The following is a 19132-nucleotide window of genomic DNA, read 5'->3' on the forward strand; positions in this document are numbered from 1 at the left end:
GGAATTGATACTTTTGAACAATATCAATGTTAGGGCCGAACGATCTATCATTTTGGGCCCGAAATAGCGATTTCAAACAGCACAATCTTGTGACCGTCAAAGCTATGTGTCTTTTTTAGCGGTTTTGACTGATCCATGATCTGTTGTGTAACTTTTTTTTTAACATCCGGGGGTTTCCCCTGTGTTACAGCCAGCACGGGGGAGGGGAGTGGGGTGTACCGTCCAGAGCCGAGCCCAACTTCACAGCTGGCAGAGTTGCACGTTTAGGTTATTTTCCCTGTTTTATTTCTCCACACACAGCACTGCTAGAGCCGATAATAATGGTACCGTAGGTGAGTGAGGGAGAGAGAGACTCCTCCCACATCAGAGCAGGTTGAGGCTGATTTCTAAAGCTTGGTTTATGTTTCATCAGTGTGAGTGCGGAGTCGCACTTGAAACTTCAACTCCTCTTTTAGAAATGGTTTGATGGCACACATTAATTCAAACAAGCTAACGTGTCAGAGTGTCTCTTTGAATGCGTGCGTCTCTCTCACAGAGCTGACCTCAGCGTAAGCTAGGCTTTATAGCAGAGCTTTAGTGAGGAAAAACTATCAGGCGGCTTCGAAAAACGTGCAGCCAGCCTGCCTTGGTAATGCGGGGGAAACTGTGTGCATTTGTTATTTAATACATTTGAAAGCTGTTTCTACCTTCAGATTTCCTCCTTGCATTTTTCGATTAGAACAAGAACATGTTTTTTATAAAGCACCTCTCTAGATAAAAATCACAAGTTGCTTCACAAGCACAAAAAAAAGATAATGGGAGAAATTATTAACACCTAACTTTTTATTATATGATTAGATAGTAAATATTAATGGGAATGATTTGTTGTACTAGAGTCTAGACCATAATTTCACTTAATCTATTCTACAGGATGGCTTGACAGGCTAGTATTGCACCTTTGTTTGAAGAAAATCGTGAATTGAACTGAAATCGCAATTTCTGCTAGAAAAATCACAATTCAATCTTTTCCTAAAACCTTTCAGCCCTAATCAATGGCATTGTCGATTCTGTCTTTCGATCCAATTCCCTTATCAATTCCAGAGTAGTTCAATAGGTGTCAAAACAACGAATGTGCACGGCCTCCTGCATTAAAACTATCGGTTTATTTATTTATAAATAATCAATTGTACCTGTATCGGTGGAAATATCTTACCAAATGTTCTCCTTTTTGCTTCATGTGAGTCATCTCGGACAATACAATAAACTTTGCATATTCTTCATAGTGACAGAGATATTAAATTTACAAAATTCCATGCCATAATCTGCAGTATTGATTTATTTTTTAATTGTCCAATAGGGGCCGCATTCAGGATTGCTGCTTCCACATCGACCCAGTTTGGCCTGGATGGTGTCAGGTCCGAGTCCTGCTTTGGTAGTTTTTTTTCACAGGCTCTTCTCAGGAACGTCTATCTCTGAGCACTTGGGCGAGGCAAAAGAGATCCGCGGTGTCTCCCTTAAATAAAACTAAGAAGGCCGTGTAGGGATGCACTGATCAGGTTTTTTGCTGCTGATCACGATACCGATATCAAAGAATGCTGATCACCGATACCGATCACATGGATTGGCCAGAAATTTTCTACAACATTATAATGAGTGCTACAAACTACATAATCTGGGAATAAAGGAAATGTAACCGTCTTCTATAAACTGTCCCTTGGCATTCTTCAAATATCCAAAAGATGCCCGTACTTCCAACTTTGTCTTCTTTGAGGGATAAGAAATGTCCTCCTGAGTGCTGCCGTCTCCTCCTTTGGCCATTATTTCAGCTTTAGCTTCAAGAAAGTCTTGGTTGTAAACAAGAAAGTGCGCATATGCCGCCGGCAACTTCAGCAGATGATACGGTGGCTGGTAGGGGTCACCGCGCCTACACCGCAGCCACGGTAAACCCACCAAGATAATATAGTTTTTTAAAAAACAAGACAGTTATTATTATTGTCAACTTTTTTTTACCGGGGTTTACCGCTACACCGGTTACCGTGACAACCCTACCTGATCGGTCTGCTTTGATCTATTTTGAAAATTCTGATCAAAACCGATAGGTGCGCTATCGGCCGATTGGGATCAAAGGCCGATCCATCGGTGCATCCCTAAGGCCGTGAGCAGTGATGTTTTTGGAGACTCTGACTCTGATATTGTTTCCAGACTGCTGTGTCTGTCCTCCCGCGGGGCAGCTCCAGCCTGGCAGCACTGTGTGTGTGTGTGTGTGTGTGTGTGCGCTCAGACAGAGGCGGATTCAGTCAGAGAACATGTTTCCTCCTCAGTATTCAGAATGATAATGAATCGTGCATATGTTTACGCTAGGATTTACGGTCAGGTTTTCCATCAGAAGGTAGCCAAATGGCTGAATTAAGCGGCGTTTAAACTTCTCAAGATGTCTCGGGCATTTTCCAAATATATCTGTGGACGATGTTCATCGACTTGTTGATCTTTTTTCCTCTGCGCCTCAGAGCAAAAGAGAGAAAGCTGCTGCCTAAGCTCCTCTATCTCCCTTGACATAGATTCAGATTTAATGCGATCTACGACAATCAAAGAGCTTGCTGCATAATCATGCTCTTCAGTCATGGGGATGGAGGCTGGATCAGACTCAGCATAACCCGCGATAGGGATATCAGTGTTTCCATCCTCTGTGTTGTCATCCTTGGTTGCCATAGCCACGGTGTCAACAGGCCGAGGGCGGCACTCCCAAACTGCGGGTCGCTCTGACTTTTTCGTGAAGTCATTCCAGTGGAATAACGATGGCACAACTTTTGGCTGAAGACATTGCTTTCCAGAGGAAGACAAGAAGATCTAGCCAGTCTCAAAATGCAGACTACACACTCTAGAGCTGGCCGTAACTCTGAAGTGGTCCCATCTGATTTTTATCAGTCTTTGTTCCCGCAACTCAGGATCCTTGGGAAAGAAGTGAAACTAATCGTTTTGTTAAATCTCCCCCCAGCAGGACACAGCAGTGATGAGGGTTCCCACCTTCTGCTCTTTGTAGTTTAACGCGATCATTCCGTTTTTGTAATTTTGACATGACGTTAGAGTCGATTCAGCAAATTAAAAGCACAATAAAGTTAGCGGAAATTAACAACTCTACATCCGGTCTCAAAACAGGAAGTTAGCATTTTCTTGTGCACAGGGTCTGTAGGAGGCTCCCCCTTATGGTCAGCATGAATTTGAGCCTGCCAATCAGTCGGCAGTGGGTGTGTTGGTCCAGTTCAGCCTGAAGCCGACTGCCTAGGGAAGAGGAGTGAAGAAACAACCGGTTGTGTGCAGAAAAAAACCCAGGCTAGCCAGATGTGAACACTTCCTATCGTATCTGGGCAGAGTAGAGAGGGCCCTTGTGTGAAAGCCCTAATACCGGCGTGTGATGAACTGTGCCTCTTCTGCCCGAGACTTCTCCAGCATCTCCAGGGCAGCTTTAAATCTCAGGTTGGCAGATTTGAGTGCACTGGAAGATTTTTGGCATTCCAGAGGGCAGGGGGAGTGGGTTCAGGTTGGATCAACGTCTCAAGAGCCTTCACACGCACATAAGCAGACACATGCAGATGAGGAGAGATTTTTTTTATATCTGAGTTCATTTTTATCTTAATAAACAGCAGGTGGAGAGACTGTATTTAAACAGTTTAAAAAGTTGGGTGAAAAAAATATGGACAGTAAATCAAATATGATCATCTCACCATCCCAAATTTTGGTTTGTCTAAAATCTTTAAGTGAATGCATTTATTGTGTATCGTTTCTTAGAGAACTGCACATATTTTGTTGCCTTTTAGTTTGAAACAATCATATTGCTGATTTGGTTAACCTTAATGTTAATGGCAATATTGCAAGCTCTCATGATTTGGTAGCATTCAGAGTTTGTTTTGTAAATGACTCTCAGCTAATGCCTCATTAAAATCTTTAAAATTAGTGAGAGATTATTAGACGCATTATGAAACAAGAATAAATAAAGCTGGGGTGATCATGTGATATTAACTTGTTCACAACCAGTGGCAGTCTGATGGTATTTATTAACACTAACACACATACACTGTAGGTAACCTATGTATAAGTGTTAAATGTGTCAGAGGCAGCAAGCGCTGACAGCTCAGGAGTGCATAATGATCTTTAGACATCGAAAGGATTTTTTGAGTAATCAGTGTGGGGCAACAAGTAAATCGAGTCTCTGGGCATCCAGAGATTGCTGTTGTCCAAACTGGTTTGTGAGTGGAAGCAGTTTGAAGATACTCCTCTGTCATCTGTAACAGATGACTGCACATAAGTCTTGCTCAATACTCCCGACCTGCCAGAAACTTGATGCTCATGATAATCAGTTAGTGACAACTGGCTCTACGGCAAGAAAATGCTCCGGTATCTTTTAGTAGTTAAATGTTTTAGAGACAAAAGTACACTCTTTATTGTTTGTCTTAGTTATGTAAGCATTGTACATGTAACATGTAACATGTACTACTTATCTATCATTTTCATCAGTTTTCTTATAGTTTTCACAATATATTCTATGATAGTGATTTTATTAATATATAACAACTTACTTAAATGAAAAAGAATTCAGGAAATTTAAAACATGCTAGGTGCAATATGTAACAACCAAGTAAGAGTGACATCCTGTGGTCAGATTTGGTTACTGCAATCTGAACCTCTTAGCAAAAAAATCACGTTCTCACTGCTGTTCAGTGAGTTTCATGGCTGTTGCCAGGAACAGAGCAGTGCCAGAAGATGCTAGATGAAAAGTGAAAACGAGTAATATACAGTAAGTTTATAAGTACCGTAGATAAGTACATTGTCATATTTGATGTTAGCCCTCTTGGGTGTTTTATAGGAGAGAGCTCTTACTATACTCTTTATGGTAAAAAATTCTCCAGCATTAGAAGAGTGGTTGTTTGCTGCACAGACATCATATACGTAGAAACGATGTGGACTGGCGCTGCCTATTGGAGCTGGTGGAGTAGTGGGCTGCCGTCTCGGACAGGCTCCCATTCAACCCTTGCGAATTTATTTCTATTGAGAATTTACCCAACTAGAAAAAATACATTTTATTATGCTTTTTCACAAAACCAGACATACGGTATGGCATGATAATACGACTATAAATAAAATATAAAATCCCAACTAGTAGGCTAGAAAAGTCCATAGTATTCCCACGTGACCTGTTTTCAATAGTACACCACAAAAAACGCGCATATTTGCTCACTCAGTGTCGACTCCAGTTGGGTTTGGAGAGTGAAGAGACCCACCAGCGATGCAGTTACACTCTACAGTGATCATTGGCATGGCTGCGTATGAATGTCTATGGTTTGCTGTCTTGCTGTAAGTTCTGAACGACTCATTTAAGGAAGTAAAATGTCATGATTGACTCATTATTCCTTTTACACATACTTTTCATTGTAATATCTAGTTGTTGGTGACAGAAAAATTAGCTTGATATATTTTTAGAGCAGATTATTTGCTTTGTTAGCATTGTTAGGTAGGGCTGGGGGTAAACGATTATTTTTAAAACGATTATTCTGACGATTATTTTATCGAATAGTCGACTATTCTAATGACTATTTAGAAAATTAATCTAATGATTATTTTTCTATTGCACAATTAACAAAAACCAGAAAATCTCAAATAAATTCCTCAAAAAAATTGATAAATTCATACTGTAAGAGAATAAACACTACAGGCCTTCCATTTTGTATAACACTGCGTTTATTGTGTTGTTTGGTTATGTTCTGGTGACGTATAGAACTTGGGAGTGCAGGCTGCTGCCTGAGAGGTGGTAGAAGATGGAGTGTCTCCATGCTGCTTTGTTTTGGTCACTTAAGAGCGTGAGGCGAGTGGTGTTACGGGTTAAACCAAACTCAGGTGATATTTTACACTAAACCGAAAACCCACAACACTCTAAATGTAATTAAAGGGAGATCTACACCACAAAAAAGATGAACTCTAAACCAAAACGTAACAGCTTATCCCAACGCAAGAAGCTGTTAGCGAAGATGCTAACAGTAGCTTTACCAACATTAAGTTCAAGTTACCAAGTTTAAATAAACCAAAAACACCCAGCAGCAAACAGACCAGCACGGAGGAGAGACTGCTACCACCAAAACAGCTCTCCTAATGCCTGAAAGAAGCTCCTTAATGAAGGGAGAAGCGCTCCCGGTGATTTTCTACATCTGCGATAGACACGAAGCAGCGCATCTGACCCCGGAAGTTGTTGTCTGTTGCCGGGAGACGAAGGCGGGCAAAACAGGAAAATAATCTAGTAGTGGACGGACGTTGTTCCGGGTCTTCGGTATTTGGCGGAGATGTTAGTGAAGGCGGAGAAGAGGGCGAACTAGAGGAAAAACAGGCAGATTCCTCCTCTATTTACAAACTCCTGGGGATGCAACAAGTGGGCGCGGTGCGTCGACTTCCGGATCTGACGTCGACAAATTTTTAGAATCGAGCCGTTGACTTCGTCGAGGCTTCGCTACAGCCCTATTGTTAGGTCAGCATTAGCATCAATGTTAGACAATAGCCTTCTTCAGTAAAAAACAAATGTGCCGAGGCGTCTTAGGGGTACAAGAAATAACTTCTGGGTCGCTCCTTTTTACTGGTTTTGGTTCTTTAAAAACTCTGAGGCTTTTTGCCTGCTGTTGTAAAATTACAAATGCCTTTAGGCAAAGGAAGTAGATAAAAAATAAAAAGCGTACAGATCTAAAAAATAAGGAGAGGTTATTTGTAGATGCATGAAGATGAGTTATTAGTTGTGCAACAAATCTAAAAACTCACGGTTTGGATCGTATCACGGTTTTGAGTCACAGATCGGATCATTTTTAGCATCAGCAGAAAGAAAGGGAGAAAAAAGACAAATTACTTTGCTCTCCCTTTATTTTGTAGAACACTTAGTTCAACATTTTTCTACTCAATGCTCATTAAATACAAACAACATTAAACCCAAGACTCATTTAACGCAGTTGCATTCTTTAATATCTACATCAAATATTTCTTAACTGAATGATTCTTAGAATGAACATTTCAGATTTTCAGCAAGAATGTTCTTATGGATATCTGGAATGTTCAGTTCTACTTGGAACAATAGAATTATAGATATATGGAATGCATATCCAGTCTGCCTAATAAATGTCCTGAAACCATAGGTTTTTAGGGATTTTCAGATGTCTCACATTTAATTCCTACTAGTGCAGTTGTCATTATGAATATCATTAAATATTATTTCTGTAGTAACAACATAGCTGTTGATGTCTTCATGTGCAATTTTGGCGAAGATTACTGTTGCTATATAAAAAGGAATTACAGGGAGGTCAGATTTTTTAAATTAAATGTTAAAACAGCTTGCCATAGAGAGAGCTCACTACCTGCCTGTCCTCTTTTCACTAATTTCCTCACCTTTCTGAAGTGCCGTTTATTTTTCTTTCCTCCTCTTTTACATATTTGCCCCCTCCAATATTTCAGCTCCCATCATGCTAATGTAATAATTGTCCCGGGCATTTTTGCTTGTGCCACCTTCCTCCCTGCTTTCATAGCGATCGGAGGTAAGCGTGAGCGTCGCTGTGCCGTCAGACTGGAGGCAGGCATGTGTGTGTTCATTTTTGCCATTTGTATCATCATTGCATTTTACAGGGAAGCCAAAATGTTCCCATACATGCAACTTAAAAGATGCAGGTGGTTTTTCAAGCTCCTCACTATGACCACCGCTTAGCTTTTCATGTTTGGACTGAACAGGTGGCGCCTCTGCCTTTCACGTGACCAGTCCGCGTACCACATGCTTGCAGAACCCTAGAGTTAAATCTGTGGATCACGGATCCGTACTTGCACCCCTATGAGCTACATTAGAATACAACCACATTTCTACATATAAAAAAAACTGTTTCCCAAAGTTTGTTTTTCTGTCACAAATATGAGTAAACAAAAATCTCTACTAGGTTGCTACATTTTAAGAGCTCTTGAACAGCTTTCCGCTAGTTTATCTGTGTTTTGCCAGTGTACTAACATTGTTTTCTGTGTCATTTTAAACACAAATAGCAAGTACGTCATAGATGAGTGTATGTTCCAGCTTCACCACCTGCTAATGGCATTTTATGGCGCCTTCAGGAAAATGCTTTCCATATCAGGCCTGTAGTCCTGTAAATCCTTGCTTCCATTAGTAGAGTAAAAATATGTATGGCTATTGTTTCTTTTACAGTGGGAACCCCGGGCAATGCCAATAACAATCCGGTGCATTGTTTCATTGAAGGAATTTTCAGACGATGTCGTCGTCACAGTGCAATTTACACAATGATGATTGTTTTGGCACCTTGGAGTAAATGAAGCAATGATTAAGATTTTAAAGTGGCTTATATTGTTCTGTAAGTCCTAGAGTTGCATCTTTCTGAATATGGTTCTTTTGGAACAAGCCAAAGTGTTCAAAACAGGCAGCAGAAACTTCTGAAATGCAGTATTAGGTTTACTCCAGCTGTAACAACACACACCTTCCAAAAGTTTCCACTTTAGTCCTGATAATCCACAGAATTTCCTAGAAAAATCTTTGAACCTTAAGATGTATTTCTTGGCAAATGTGAGACAGACTTTAGTGTTCTTTTGACCAGCAGAGGTTTTCCTCCTTAGAACTCGACCGTGGATGCCATTTTTCCCCTGTCTCTAACTTATTGTTGAATCATGACCTCTGACTGTAACTAAGCGAGGCCTGCGGTTACTTAGACATTGTTCTGGGTTCTTGTGTTGGTCTTCAGAACAGGACATGATAGGTTGCTTTTTAAGATCTTTTAGCCTTCTTCATGTTATCAGACAGGTTCTATTGAAAATATGTCTTAATTCTAAAGGTCTGGCAGTTAACAGCCCTGGGTGTGGCTAGTGACAGCAAATCTAGGTTTTTCATTTCCTTAGAACATTTTTTTACAATTGAAAACTGCTCTTTGAACCTCTGTAAAGCACATGAAATTTTGTTGGAGCTCAGTATGGCCCAGGAGCTCTGGTAGTAATATGGGTGCATGTATGTATGGTGCGGACAAAGAAGTGTGCAGCCGTATTCTGTTGGACTGGACTACAGTCTTCCCAGTACATCCTGGAACATGAGTTCTCAGACATTCTTTATTTTCCACTCGTTCACCGAATACATTAGTAACTCGGGATAGCTTTAGCTGAGGCTCTCGTTAGGATTTGAAGTTGCTCAGGCTGATGTTAGCTGTAGCTTTGGCTAACATTAGCTGTAATTTGGGCTAGCATTTCTCTGCGGTTAGCATAGCAGTGACCAATGTTTATATATTGCTGATGTTGAAGTAGGTTGGGTCTATAGGGATGCCCCGAAAATTCTGTCACCAAAAATGACCCAAAACTGCATTTTCGGTTTTCAGCCAAAACACCTACATCACCGAAGCAACACAGCTGAAATAGACCTTCAGGTGAACGTTTCATCTCGTTCGCCCTCATGTGGCAACTTGCTCTTTTAAAAATCATACAATCATACTAATTTCAAAAACAAAAAAATTCCCCTTTTAGTAATGCTGTATTATTGCGATCGCCGGAATATTGAGATCAATTATGCGATGCGCTTTTTACTTTCAGTTTCACATCTACCGAGTCTGCCTTATTTTTTTCTTCTTTTACATTCCCACCACGTCTGTCATTGTTAGCAGTGTTTTTACCATCCTTTCTATACCCACTATATCCTGAACACAGTGAAAAAAGCTTTGAGAGTTGTGACGTTCACGAACAAACCGATTTTTTCGAACAGCTCATAAACATGAATGATGGGAGCAGAGTCGTGGCTGGGGGGAGCTGTTGTTTCTGTCGTTTATTTTATGTTTTTTGTATGCGTGTTTCACATTGATGCAAACAAATTAGCTCCTCCGCGAGACAGAACTGTTATGGGGATAGTGATGTGACGCTCACGAACAAATCAAATCTTTTGAACGGGTTTTCAAAGTGAACGATGAGAGCCAAGTCTCTGTAGAGAGCCGCTCATCTTGTCTTCCGGTAACAAACCTCCCCGGAAACCAGTAAAGTGCTCGTTATTTAATGAGCAGAAACTACTCTGGGTACCCCGCCTCTCTACCCCCAATGAGTCGTTGGCCTCTATTGAGAGGGAGTCATTGTATTGATTAGATGTAGGAAGGTGTGACCTAGACTGAAAGTCTAGAAAGTCAGAAAATGCATTCACAAAATTTGAGAAGTTAAAGGTATGGCGGAGGATGTTTCTGAATTTCAGGAAAGAACCGCCCTCTTCCTGTTTTTAAAAAAATGCGTACAAGAGAGAATGCACAGTTGTCCTCGTGCACGCTCCGTTTACCATTAGCTGCTGGCCTTGCAGCTCATGCTCACACAAGAAAAGAAGATTTGTGTTTCTTAGCTTACCCGTCGAGCAGAAAACCAGCAACAGAGGCACCTGTGGGGAGCCCAACCTTCACTTTCAGCACATGCCAGCGTTGAAAGGAGTCCTAAAAAAACTGGTCTTTTTTCTCATTTCGGAGACCTTTCTTTTCTTATCATAGATTTCGGAGACACTTCTTCTCTTGTGACTCTCAGCCATTCTCAAAAGAACCCGGTGAGAACGGCAAGGTAAAATGAATGGACGAAGGTGTATCGCTCTACAAATAAACAGAATGCGCATGTGCAAGTGAAAACAAACCCAGTAATGACAGCCTTGCATGAAAGTTTCACCAGAATGATCGACAGTTATGCGGACCAATGTTTCAGATGATCTCCCCAGAAGAAAAAGATCCTCCGCTATACCTTTTTTTTAAAGATAATTATTGTTTTGCACTTTGAGGTACATCCTTGTTTCCTACCTCAGCTTGGTTCTACCCACAGATTTATTGATAAATCCTCTTTTTATGAAGGCCATTCAGCAACCCAATGAATAAATAATAAAAAAGAAAATTTATATATATCCATCCATCCATTCATCTATTTTCAGCCGCTTATGCGGAGTTAAACTCTGGACTGGCTTAGATCGTATCTCCACAACAGGACATTCTGTGTTAAACTCAAGCCCCCACAATGCGGCTCTAAAATTGAGTCAAACCCATCGACATAATATATGTGGACATCTTCTTTCCATAGGCTCCAATATTACTTTTTTGAGCCCAAATGAGAGGTGGCCACCACCGCCATTTTGACCGTGTCACAGGTTCCGTCAAGCCCAGACAATTCCATAAAAGAGAAGAGAGGTGGAGCTGAGGGTGGGGCTGTAAGGCTGGGATCAACTGACGACACCCGGTCGAACTAGCTACAAGCTAACCTGAAGCTAAACCAAAGCTAATGCGGAGGTGGGAGCTAAGCTAACGGAGGTAGCAACCTAGCTACAACCGGAGTTAACTGTGCACAACACCAGAGCTTCTGAGTCAGAGATACGCCGAGCTGACCGCTGGGTATAACTGGGTGGAACACAGAGGTCTCGGAGACCTCCACAAGCCGGCAGCTGCACAGCAGACAAGCGCCGCTGCGCAGAGCTGCCGCTGGGGAAAACCGCGTGGAAAGATTTCCATCCCAGAGCTCCACAAGCCGTCAGCACGCCGCAGCACACAGAAGTCGCGATCAAACAGATGCGCCGAGCTGCGGGGAGAAGTGGCGTATTTTGGCGGTTCTGGCTTGCCATAGGAACCAGCCGTCAGCCCGCCGCAGCACACAGAAGCCGCGATGAGACAGAGATGGACCGGGCTGCGGGGAGAAACAGCCGACATTCCGGGTGGAAAACATCGGTCTCCCGAGAGCTCCACAAGCCGATAGTTGGAACCCAGCTCCACCAACATGTTATATTTCAACCCATTTTCTAAAGTGCAGCATTATGTTAAATGCACTGGGTTTTACACTATTACATTTAAATTTCATGGTTAAACAGTACATGTTAACATCGAAGCTCAGCTCGGCAGTGACCTAAAATACGTAAATATAATTTTACTTACCGAAAAAATTAAGTGGAGACTCCTTGGACGCTCTATTAGTGCAATTAATGCCACAGCAAGTCATTTTGTCCAACAATTGCACAATTGCACAAATAACTTGAGACCACTTCAAATGTACTGATTAAATTAACTACTTCTTTAAAAATGAGAGTTTAGACTCCAACTCTGTAACCTCATTACTCATGGTTTCTTTCCAGTGCCGTGCCTTCCACCTCAACTGTTTGCAAACAAGTTCTTCTTTTTTCAAAAGCTTAATTATTTCTCCTCTGGAGAGTGAAGGTGATTTTGAGCATCAAAGACATTTTATTGCTGATCAAAAAGACTTAGTGGCAGAAGAGACTCAGTGTGCTTGCACGCTCAGCAGTAGCAAACTTCGTTTGACAAGCAGAATATTAATGAAGATAACTGCTTGTGTGCCTGTTAAAATGACAGATCAAAGAAGTTGCATGTAAGCACACACACACACACACACACACACACACACACACGCACGCACGCACGCACGCACGCACGCACACACAGACAAGAGAGCAATATTAAGATTATGTGATTCTGGTGTGTTCTAATAGTAGATTTTTTAAATCCCACACAAAAGAAGATTGACATTCAGGGTAATCTTGTTTGCAAGCAGACAAGCTGAAGCTCCCGTTCACAAAGTAAGCAGCAACCCACTACACACACCTCTATTTTGCTTCAGTGCCTCGCTCACTGTGTTCTTTTTCTTTTGTTTCGGTGTTTTGACCTCACTAATGAGAACTCTGCTCTCCATGCATTCCCAGACCATTGCTTCTCTCAGTGTGGGAGATTCTTGTGTGTGTGTGTGTGTGTGGGAGGTTGGAGTGTGTGTGTGTGTGTGTGTGTGTGTGTGTGTGTGTGTGTGTGTGGGGGGGGGGGGGGGGGGTTATGGCAGTTTTAATGTTATTTTATTGGAAAACAGATGTTGTGTGAGGTATGTAATGGTTTTGGTTATGTAACTAACAGCACTCAACAGGTAGTGAAATCCTTGAATTGTGAAGAAAGATTCTAGATTTTAGAGTCGTTCTTATTCCAGTTCCTCTCCTCAGCTACAGAAATGCATGCCCTCATGGCTTTGCATTTGATTCGCAAAACCTTTGAGTCAGTAGCTAAAACATCACTATTAGCATTCATGGCTGTCAGAGCTCATTTCTGTGATTACGGACAGCTCATTTGATTAAGTTTATGATTATTGAGGACAACATGAAAATTAAATTGTGTGCTCTGATCTTAATGAACTGTGTGGTTTTAGAGTTGAACATGTGGTTCAACTCTAAAACCACACAGTTCAAATAATTTGTTGTGCATTTGGGGGTTTGTGTAGTTACAAGACCGCGTTGTCATAAATATCAGAAAAATGTTCACTTTATATTGTATGATGTCTGTCAGCAAACAAGTAATCCCAAACCTAAAATGGTCAAGAAATTGATTATAAATCTGAGTCCAGGTCTGTAGATAATCACAGGAGTGGTTTAAACTCTCAGATGAACACGTGGAGAGTTGTATGGGGCACAAATTAGAAAACAAGCACAACAGTGACTTTACTAAGCTCCATTGCTCATATTTCACCCTGAGTGTGCGTGCGCGTGTGTATGTGTGTGTGTGTGTGTGTGTGTGTGTGTGCATGTGTGTCTGTGTGTGTGTGTGTGTGTGTGTGTGCGTGCATATGTGTGTGTCCAAATAGTCGAATCAGTCCATCCAGCACATCCAATGGAACTGCTGAATCAGTGTGACCCCCCCAGTAAGGACACTGTAACACAGACATGAAAGCTACCTTTGCTCCCCTGGAGACTGGACTGAAGCATGTGTTTGTTTGTTCTACAGGGTACATAGTGGCCTCATTGGAGGGTTCTGGTTTGTTATACTTTAACATTGTAGACCAGACAGTACCTCAGGCCAGCAAACATCCACTTCTCTTTGCTTGCTGATTTGTATATATGCTATGAAAACTTGTCAAACAAACCTGTAAAGCTGTTTCTACTTTAACAAGATGGCAGTGCACTAATCTGAGACATTTCTTACAAAAAGGAGCCAATTAGATCTTGTGCCAGTGTTATTATTTAAAAGTTCATAGATAACACCACATGCAAAAGTAGCAAATATGTTACAGCACTACAATTAAATAGACCCACTGCAGTTTGTATACAAACCAAACATGGGGGTAGAGGACACCATCATCTACCTGCAGCACCGGGCTGTGACTCACCTTGAGATGCAAAAGAGCACTGTGAGAATCATGTTTTTTGACTTCTCAAGTGCCTTCAACACAATCAAGCCATCTTTACTGCAGCAGAAGATGAAGGGTGCAGGAGTGGATGAATATCTGACTGAATGGATCATCAACTTACCAACAAGTCACAGTACATGAGGATGCACAACTACATGTCTGAGGTAGCTGTGTGCCTTACTGGAGCTCTGCAGGTTACGGTGCTCTCACCCTTTCTATTTACCTTCTACACCTTGGACTTCACCTACAACACCAGCAGCTGTCACCTCCAGATGTTCTCTGATGTCTCGGCCATTGTCGGCTGTGTGTCTGAGGGGAATGACCTGGAGTACAGGTCAGTCATCATGGACTTGTGTGAGCAGAACCACCTTTGCTTGAACACCAGTAAGACAGAGGAAATGGTGACTGACTTCTGGAGAAACACTCCTCCTCACTCACCAGTAAACATCCAGGGAGCAGGCATTGAGGTGGTGTAAACCTATAAGCACCTGGGTGTTCACCTCAACAACAAACTGAACTGGTCCAACAACACAGATGCTCTGTATAAGAAGGGCCAAAGCCTCCTCCACCTCCTAAGGAGGCTGAGGTCCCTCAGGGATAATCCCCATCTGCTAAAGTCCTTTTATCTCTCTGTTATTGGCTCTGTTTTCCACTCTGCTGTGGTCTGTTGGGATGCAGGCAGCTCTGACTGAGACAGGAAGAGACTGAACATGCTTGTTAAGAAAGCTAGCTCGGTTTTGGGCTCCTCACTGGATTCTGTTGAGGAGATGTGTTAAAGAAGGATGTTGGTGAAAATGACGTCCATCTTGGAAAACCCCTCCCACCCACTGCATTCCACTCTGGAGGCCATGGACAGCTCTATTGGGCAGATTGAGACATCCAAGATGCAAAACAGAACGCCACCTTAGGTCATTCATCCCCTCTGCAGTAAGAGTGTATAACTCCTCAGTTTAACTGGTACTGGAATTATCCCTTTTCATCAGTGCAATATTCAATACATATGAAATACCTGTGCAACACTCAGATTCACATTTGTATGTCTGTGTCCCATATGCTGTTTTTTTTATTGGAAACTCAATTTCTATTTTTATTCATGTTCTAATTGCTGAAGGTGACAATAATGGCTTTCTACCTTTGTGCATTTACCTGCATTGTTTTTCTCCAATTCATGCTGCCTTAACGAGTGAATTTCCTCACTTTGGGATCAATTATTTCTATTTCTCACAAATTAAGAACAAAAAAAAAACAAAAAAAAAACAGTTGGGCACAAAAAGAATATAACTGTCCAAGAATAATTTCAAATAAAAGTTGAATATATTGTGAACAGATGAAGAGTGAGTTTAATTGCAATGATAAACTTTGCATGTCTAAAATTGTTGTAAGTATACCAATTCAGTGTGCTTCCAGCTGATAATTTGTTGGTTTTTCTCAATTTTGTATGGAACCAGTCACTAAATGTAGCAGTCCATGGAGATACTGGTCTAACATTCGTATGACATAAAGACATGGATGTAGTCTGAGTTAAATAATGCATGTGAGGCAACTGAAGTACAAGCACCAACATGGCTCAACTATCTTTTTTTTCTGCTTCCACTGAGATCAGAGGTGGCACATAACTTCCATCATAGTATTTCCTTGCTAGCCTTTACATATGCCTAGTTTAAGTTGATTGACAGACAGAAAGGTGAACCAGGACAGGGATCTTTGTTCTGTGTACAAAGAGTTTATTTACATTTTCAACAACACCTGCAGTTTCTGTTTTTGGAATAATAGTGACCTTCTTTCTGCTCTCTCTCCAGCTTGGGTCGGTGCCCTGGCTATGGGCATGATCTTCTTCTGCTCACCTGTGGTCAGCATGTTCACGGACCACTTCGGCTGTAGGAAGACAGCTGTCAGCGGGGCAGCACTGGCTTTCATAGGACTACTCAGTACGTCGTTTGCAAAGTAAGAATGTTTTGGTAAAAATAAAAAGCTTTCACTTGCAAAACATGTCACTGCAGCTTAAATGGTTTTTAAGGCTCAAGGAGCATGTGGGATAGAAAAACAAAGCTTAATCTTATGAAGGAGATGGGAGGAGATTAAACAGCTCATGTAAGAAGGTCAAGTAATATCACACAACATAAACCAGTTAAATCAAAACCCACTCAGTGAATTAGATCATCTACATGCTAGATGTATTTTAAGACTTCTCTCAGAGCCCATTTTTCTAGTCAACCACATCTACACTATGTTTAACGCAACTTACATGGTGGCAGCAACCTCTGAGATTCAGTTATGTTCTGCCAGCTGATGCTAGTCTTTGAACTGTCTTCTGAAAACAAAGATGAAGTGTGAGCTGCAGAGATCTGGTCTGCACATTTCTCCATGTCCACACATTAGGAGATATTTTAAGTTGTACTTGTTACTGTAAATGCTCCATCAGAAACTGTGCAGCTCGTTCTAAAGCCATAAAAGACTTAATGCAGCAGATTCTTGAGTATGGAGAAGTTCTCTAAAGCACTTTTAATCAATAAGGAGATGTTTATGACACAGGTTATCTCAGACACATTACCAGTGCAACAGACTGCCCATTACTCTTTGTGCCATCTGATTATATTTTTGTTTGGCTGCTAAAATCACTAAAACCTACTTAGAAAACTGCCTTAGGTCAGCCCCGATGCTAATTACTTGGAGCGATTTGCAATCAAGCTTTCTTGATGTTACAACGCAACTGGTAAATAATTCATGGCATTTAATATTTATTTATTTATTTGAATTACAAACACATGTTTTTTCATTATTTGCAGCTCTTTGATGCTTCGATACTTCACGTACGGCATTTTGTTTGGCTGTGGCTCCTCCTTCGCTTTCCAGCCTTCGTTGGTCATCCTTGGGCACTACTTCCGCCATCGCCTGGGCCTGGCCAATGGTGTGGTCACAGCGGGGGCCAGCCTCTTTTCCTCAGTCCTACCACTTTTTCTAGGGAAAATGGAACCTCTGGGTCTCAGCAGAATCTTCCAGATTCTTAGCCTTTTCATGCTGGTCCAAGCCCTGCTGGCATTAACGTTCAAACCTTTGCTTCCCGCCGGAGGAATGGGCCCGCCGGGCATGGGGCCTAGACTTGCTGAACCTCAACCTCAGGCTACTACTCAGAGCATGAGCAGGTGGAGCGAGGCCCTGGCCAGGATCAGGAAGTACTTCAACTTACGTGTGTTTCACATCGTGACGTACCGTGTGTGGGCGTTTGGAGTAGCAACAGCTGTGTTGGGATACTTTGTGCCATATATCCATTTGGTAAGAACAGTTCAAAGGTTTGTTTCCATCTGCATTTTCTGTTGTTCCTCGTCTTTAAAGGTACAGTGTGTAAGAATTAAGTAAGATTTCTACAGTGAAATAATCCTAGAACAGTCTGTCTAAATCATGTTGGAAGTAAGGTTGTACTGAAACATATTTCACTCTTATTCGGTTGAGGGGATTGTCAGTTTTTCTCCTTTCAAGATAAAGGCAGGAGGAACGTAGCTACTGTTTACCAACAGTGAGTGTGAGTTTGTTGTGTCCTCTGTGAGCTAACGCTGCAGCGCAAGCATTTGCAACTCAACTATGGCCTAAAGCTCTAGAGTTGTTTAAAGACCCAAACCAAGTAACAAGAGTGACCCAAAAGTTATTTCTTGTACCCCTGAGAAGCCACAGCATCTTTCTGTTTTACTCTAATATCGGGTAAAGAAGGCTAGATGCTAAAGTTGAGCTAACAGTGTTCATAGTGAATTAGAAGCAAATAGTTGGCTTTAAAAATAGCTACTTTTTCATTACCAACAACTCGATATTACAGTGAAGTGTATGTGTGAAGTTAATAATGAGCCAGTTGTAGCATTTTACTTTCTGTAAAGAGTCGTTCAGAGCAATAACAGCAAGCTACCAGCCAGACGGTAAAAACGACGCTTCCTCTATGCCGGTGGCATATTACCGTAATAAGTGTAGTAAGTACTCCCTACTGTAAAACGCCCAAGAGTGCTAACACCAGATATGACAATGTTTTTACCTATTCATCAACTTACTGCGAAAGACTTGTCTTTGCGTGCTATGTAGAATAAAACTCATGAAACAAGAGTGAGAGAGAGAGAGATTGCAGTAACCAAATTTGACCACAGGATGTCACCTATTGATACACATGAGGTAAAACAAATCACCATTTTTGTCAATCTTTAATACTTTCTGGTACTTTTAAGTGAGATTTTACAGATTTATTTTCAAAGCTGATTATGTAATCAAACATTATATAACTGTCTAGCATTAAAAGGGACTTTACGAAGTTTTGAATTTTTATGCTCACGATTGCCCCCTCAGGCCAAAAGCGTAATGGCAGCTTCAATAGTAGGCTCGTGCACGAGGCGCGCATGCTGTACGTGCACACTCCTTAACGAAAATAACAGCTGAGACAGTCCTGTGTGTGTGTGGCCCTGAGGACAGAGGACAGGAGAACGCACAGCTAATTAATTAAATTATTTGGTTCTGTACCTTTCTCTTCAGCACAGCCGACAAAGGTTTATGATGGGTCAGTCTGTGAGCTTCACAGATCATTCCCTTCCCTTGCTGAAAAATTGTTCCAAAATGAAAGTTGAACCCACATCTTTTTTATCTGTGAATTCAAAGCCGTTCGGCAAGTCTCAAATAAAAATGTAGGCATCTTACTGTAAAAAATATAACATTAATGTAAAATATAAACTCTAAATAAACTATGTTCACATCCAGAATCAAACCCGGATCTTCCGCACGAGAGTCCCATGTCTTCCAAGGTGAAGAAGAAGAAGAAGAAGAAGAAGAAGAAGAAAGTATCATTTCTATAGCGCCTCTCAAGATAAAAATCATGAGGCGCTTCACAAAAACAAAAAATGTAAAAATATAAAAAAGCATTTAGAAAATGTTTATAAATATATGTAAAATGAGCAAAAAGAGACAATTGTGATCAAAATAATTAAGAAAGAAAGAGAGAATAGGAAAAAGGGAA

General features: G+C 41.3%; 1 protein-coding gene across 1 annotated transcript in view; it reads left to right on the forward strand.

Annotated features, from left to right (window-relative positions):
• The window catches only part of slc16a2 (solute carrier family 16 member 2), a 52451-nt gene that overhangs the window by 3908 nt on the left and 29411 nt on the right, over positions 1–19132 (forward strand). Inside the window, exons 2-3 of the mRNA XM_015946727.3 lie at positions 15948–16092; positions 16935–17421. Of these exons, the coding sequence (XP_015802213.3) occupies positions 15948–16092; positions 16935–17421 (632 nt within the window). The remainder of the gene's footprint in view (positions 1–15947; positions 16093–16934; positions 17422–19132) is intronic.

This window comes from Nothobranchius furzeri, chromosome 1 (genome assembly GCF_043380555.1).
Source record: "Nothobranchius furzeri strain GRZ-AD chromosome 1, NfurGRZ-RIMD1, whole genome shotgun sequence".
NCBI classification, from domain to species: domain Eukaryota; kingdom Metazoa; phylum Chordata; class Actinopteri; order Cyprinodontiformes; family Nothobranchiidae; genus Nothobranchius; species Nothobranchius furzeri.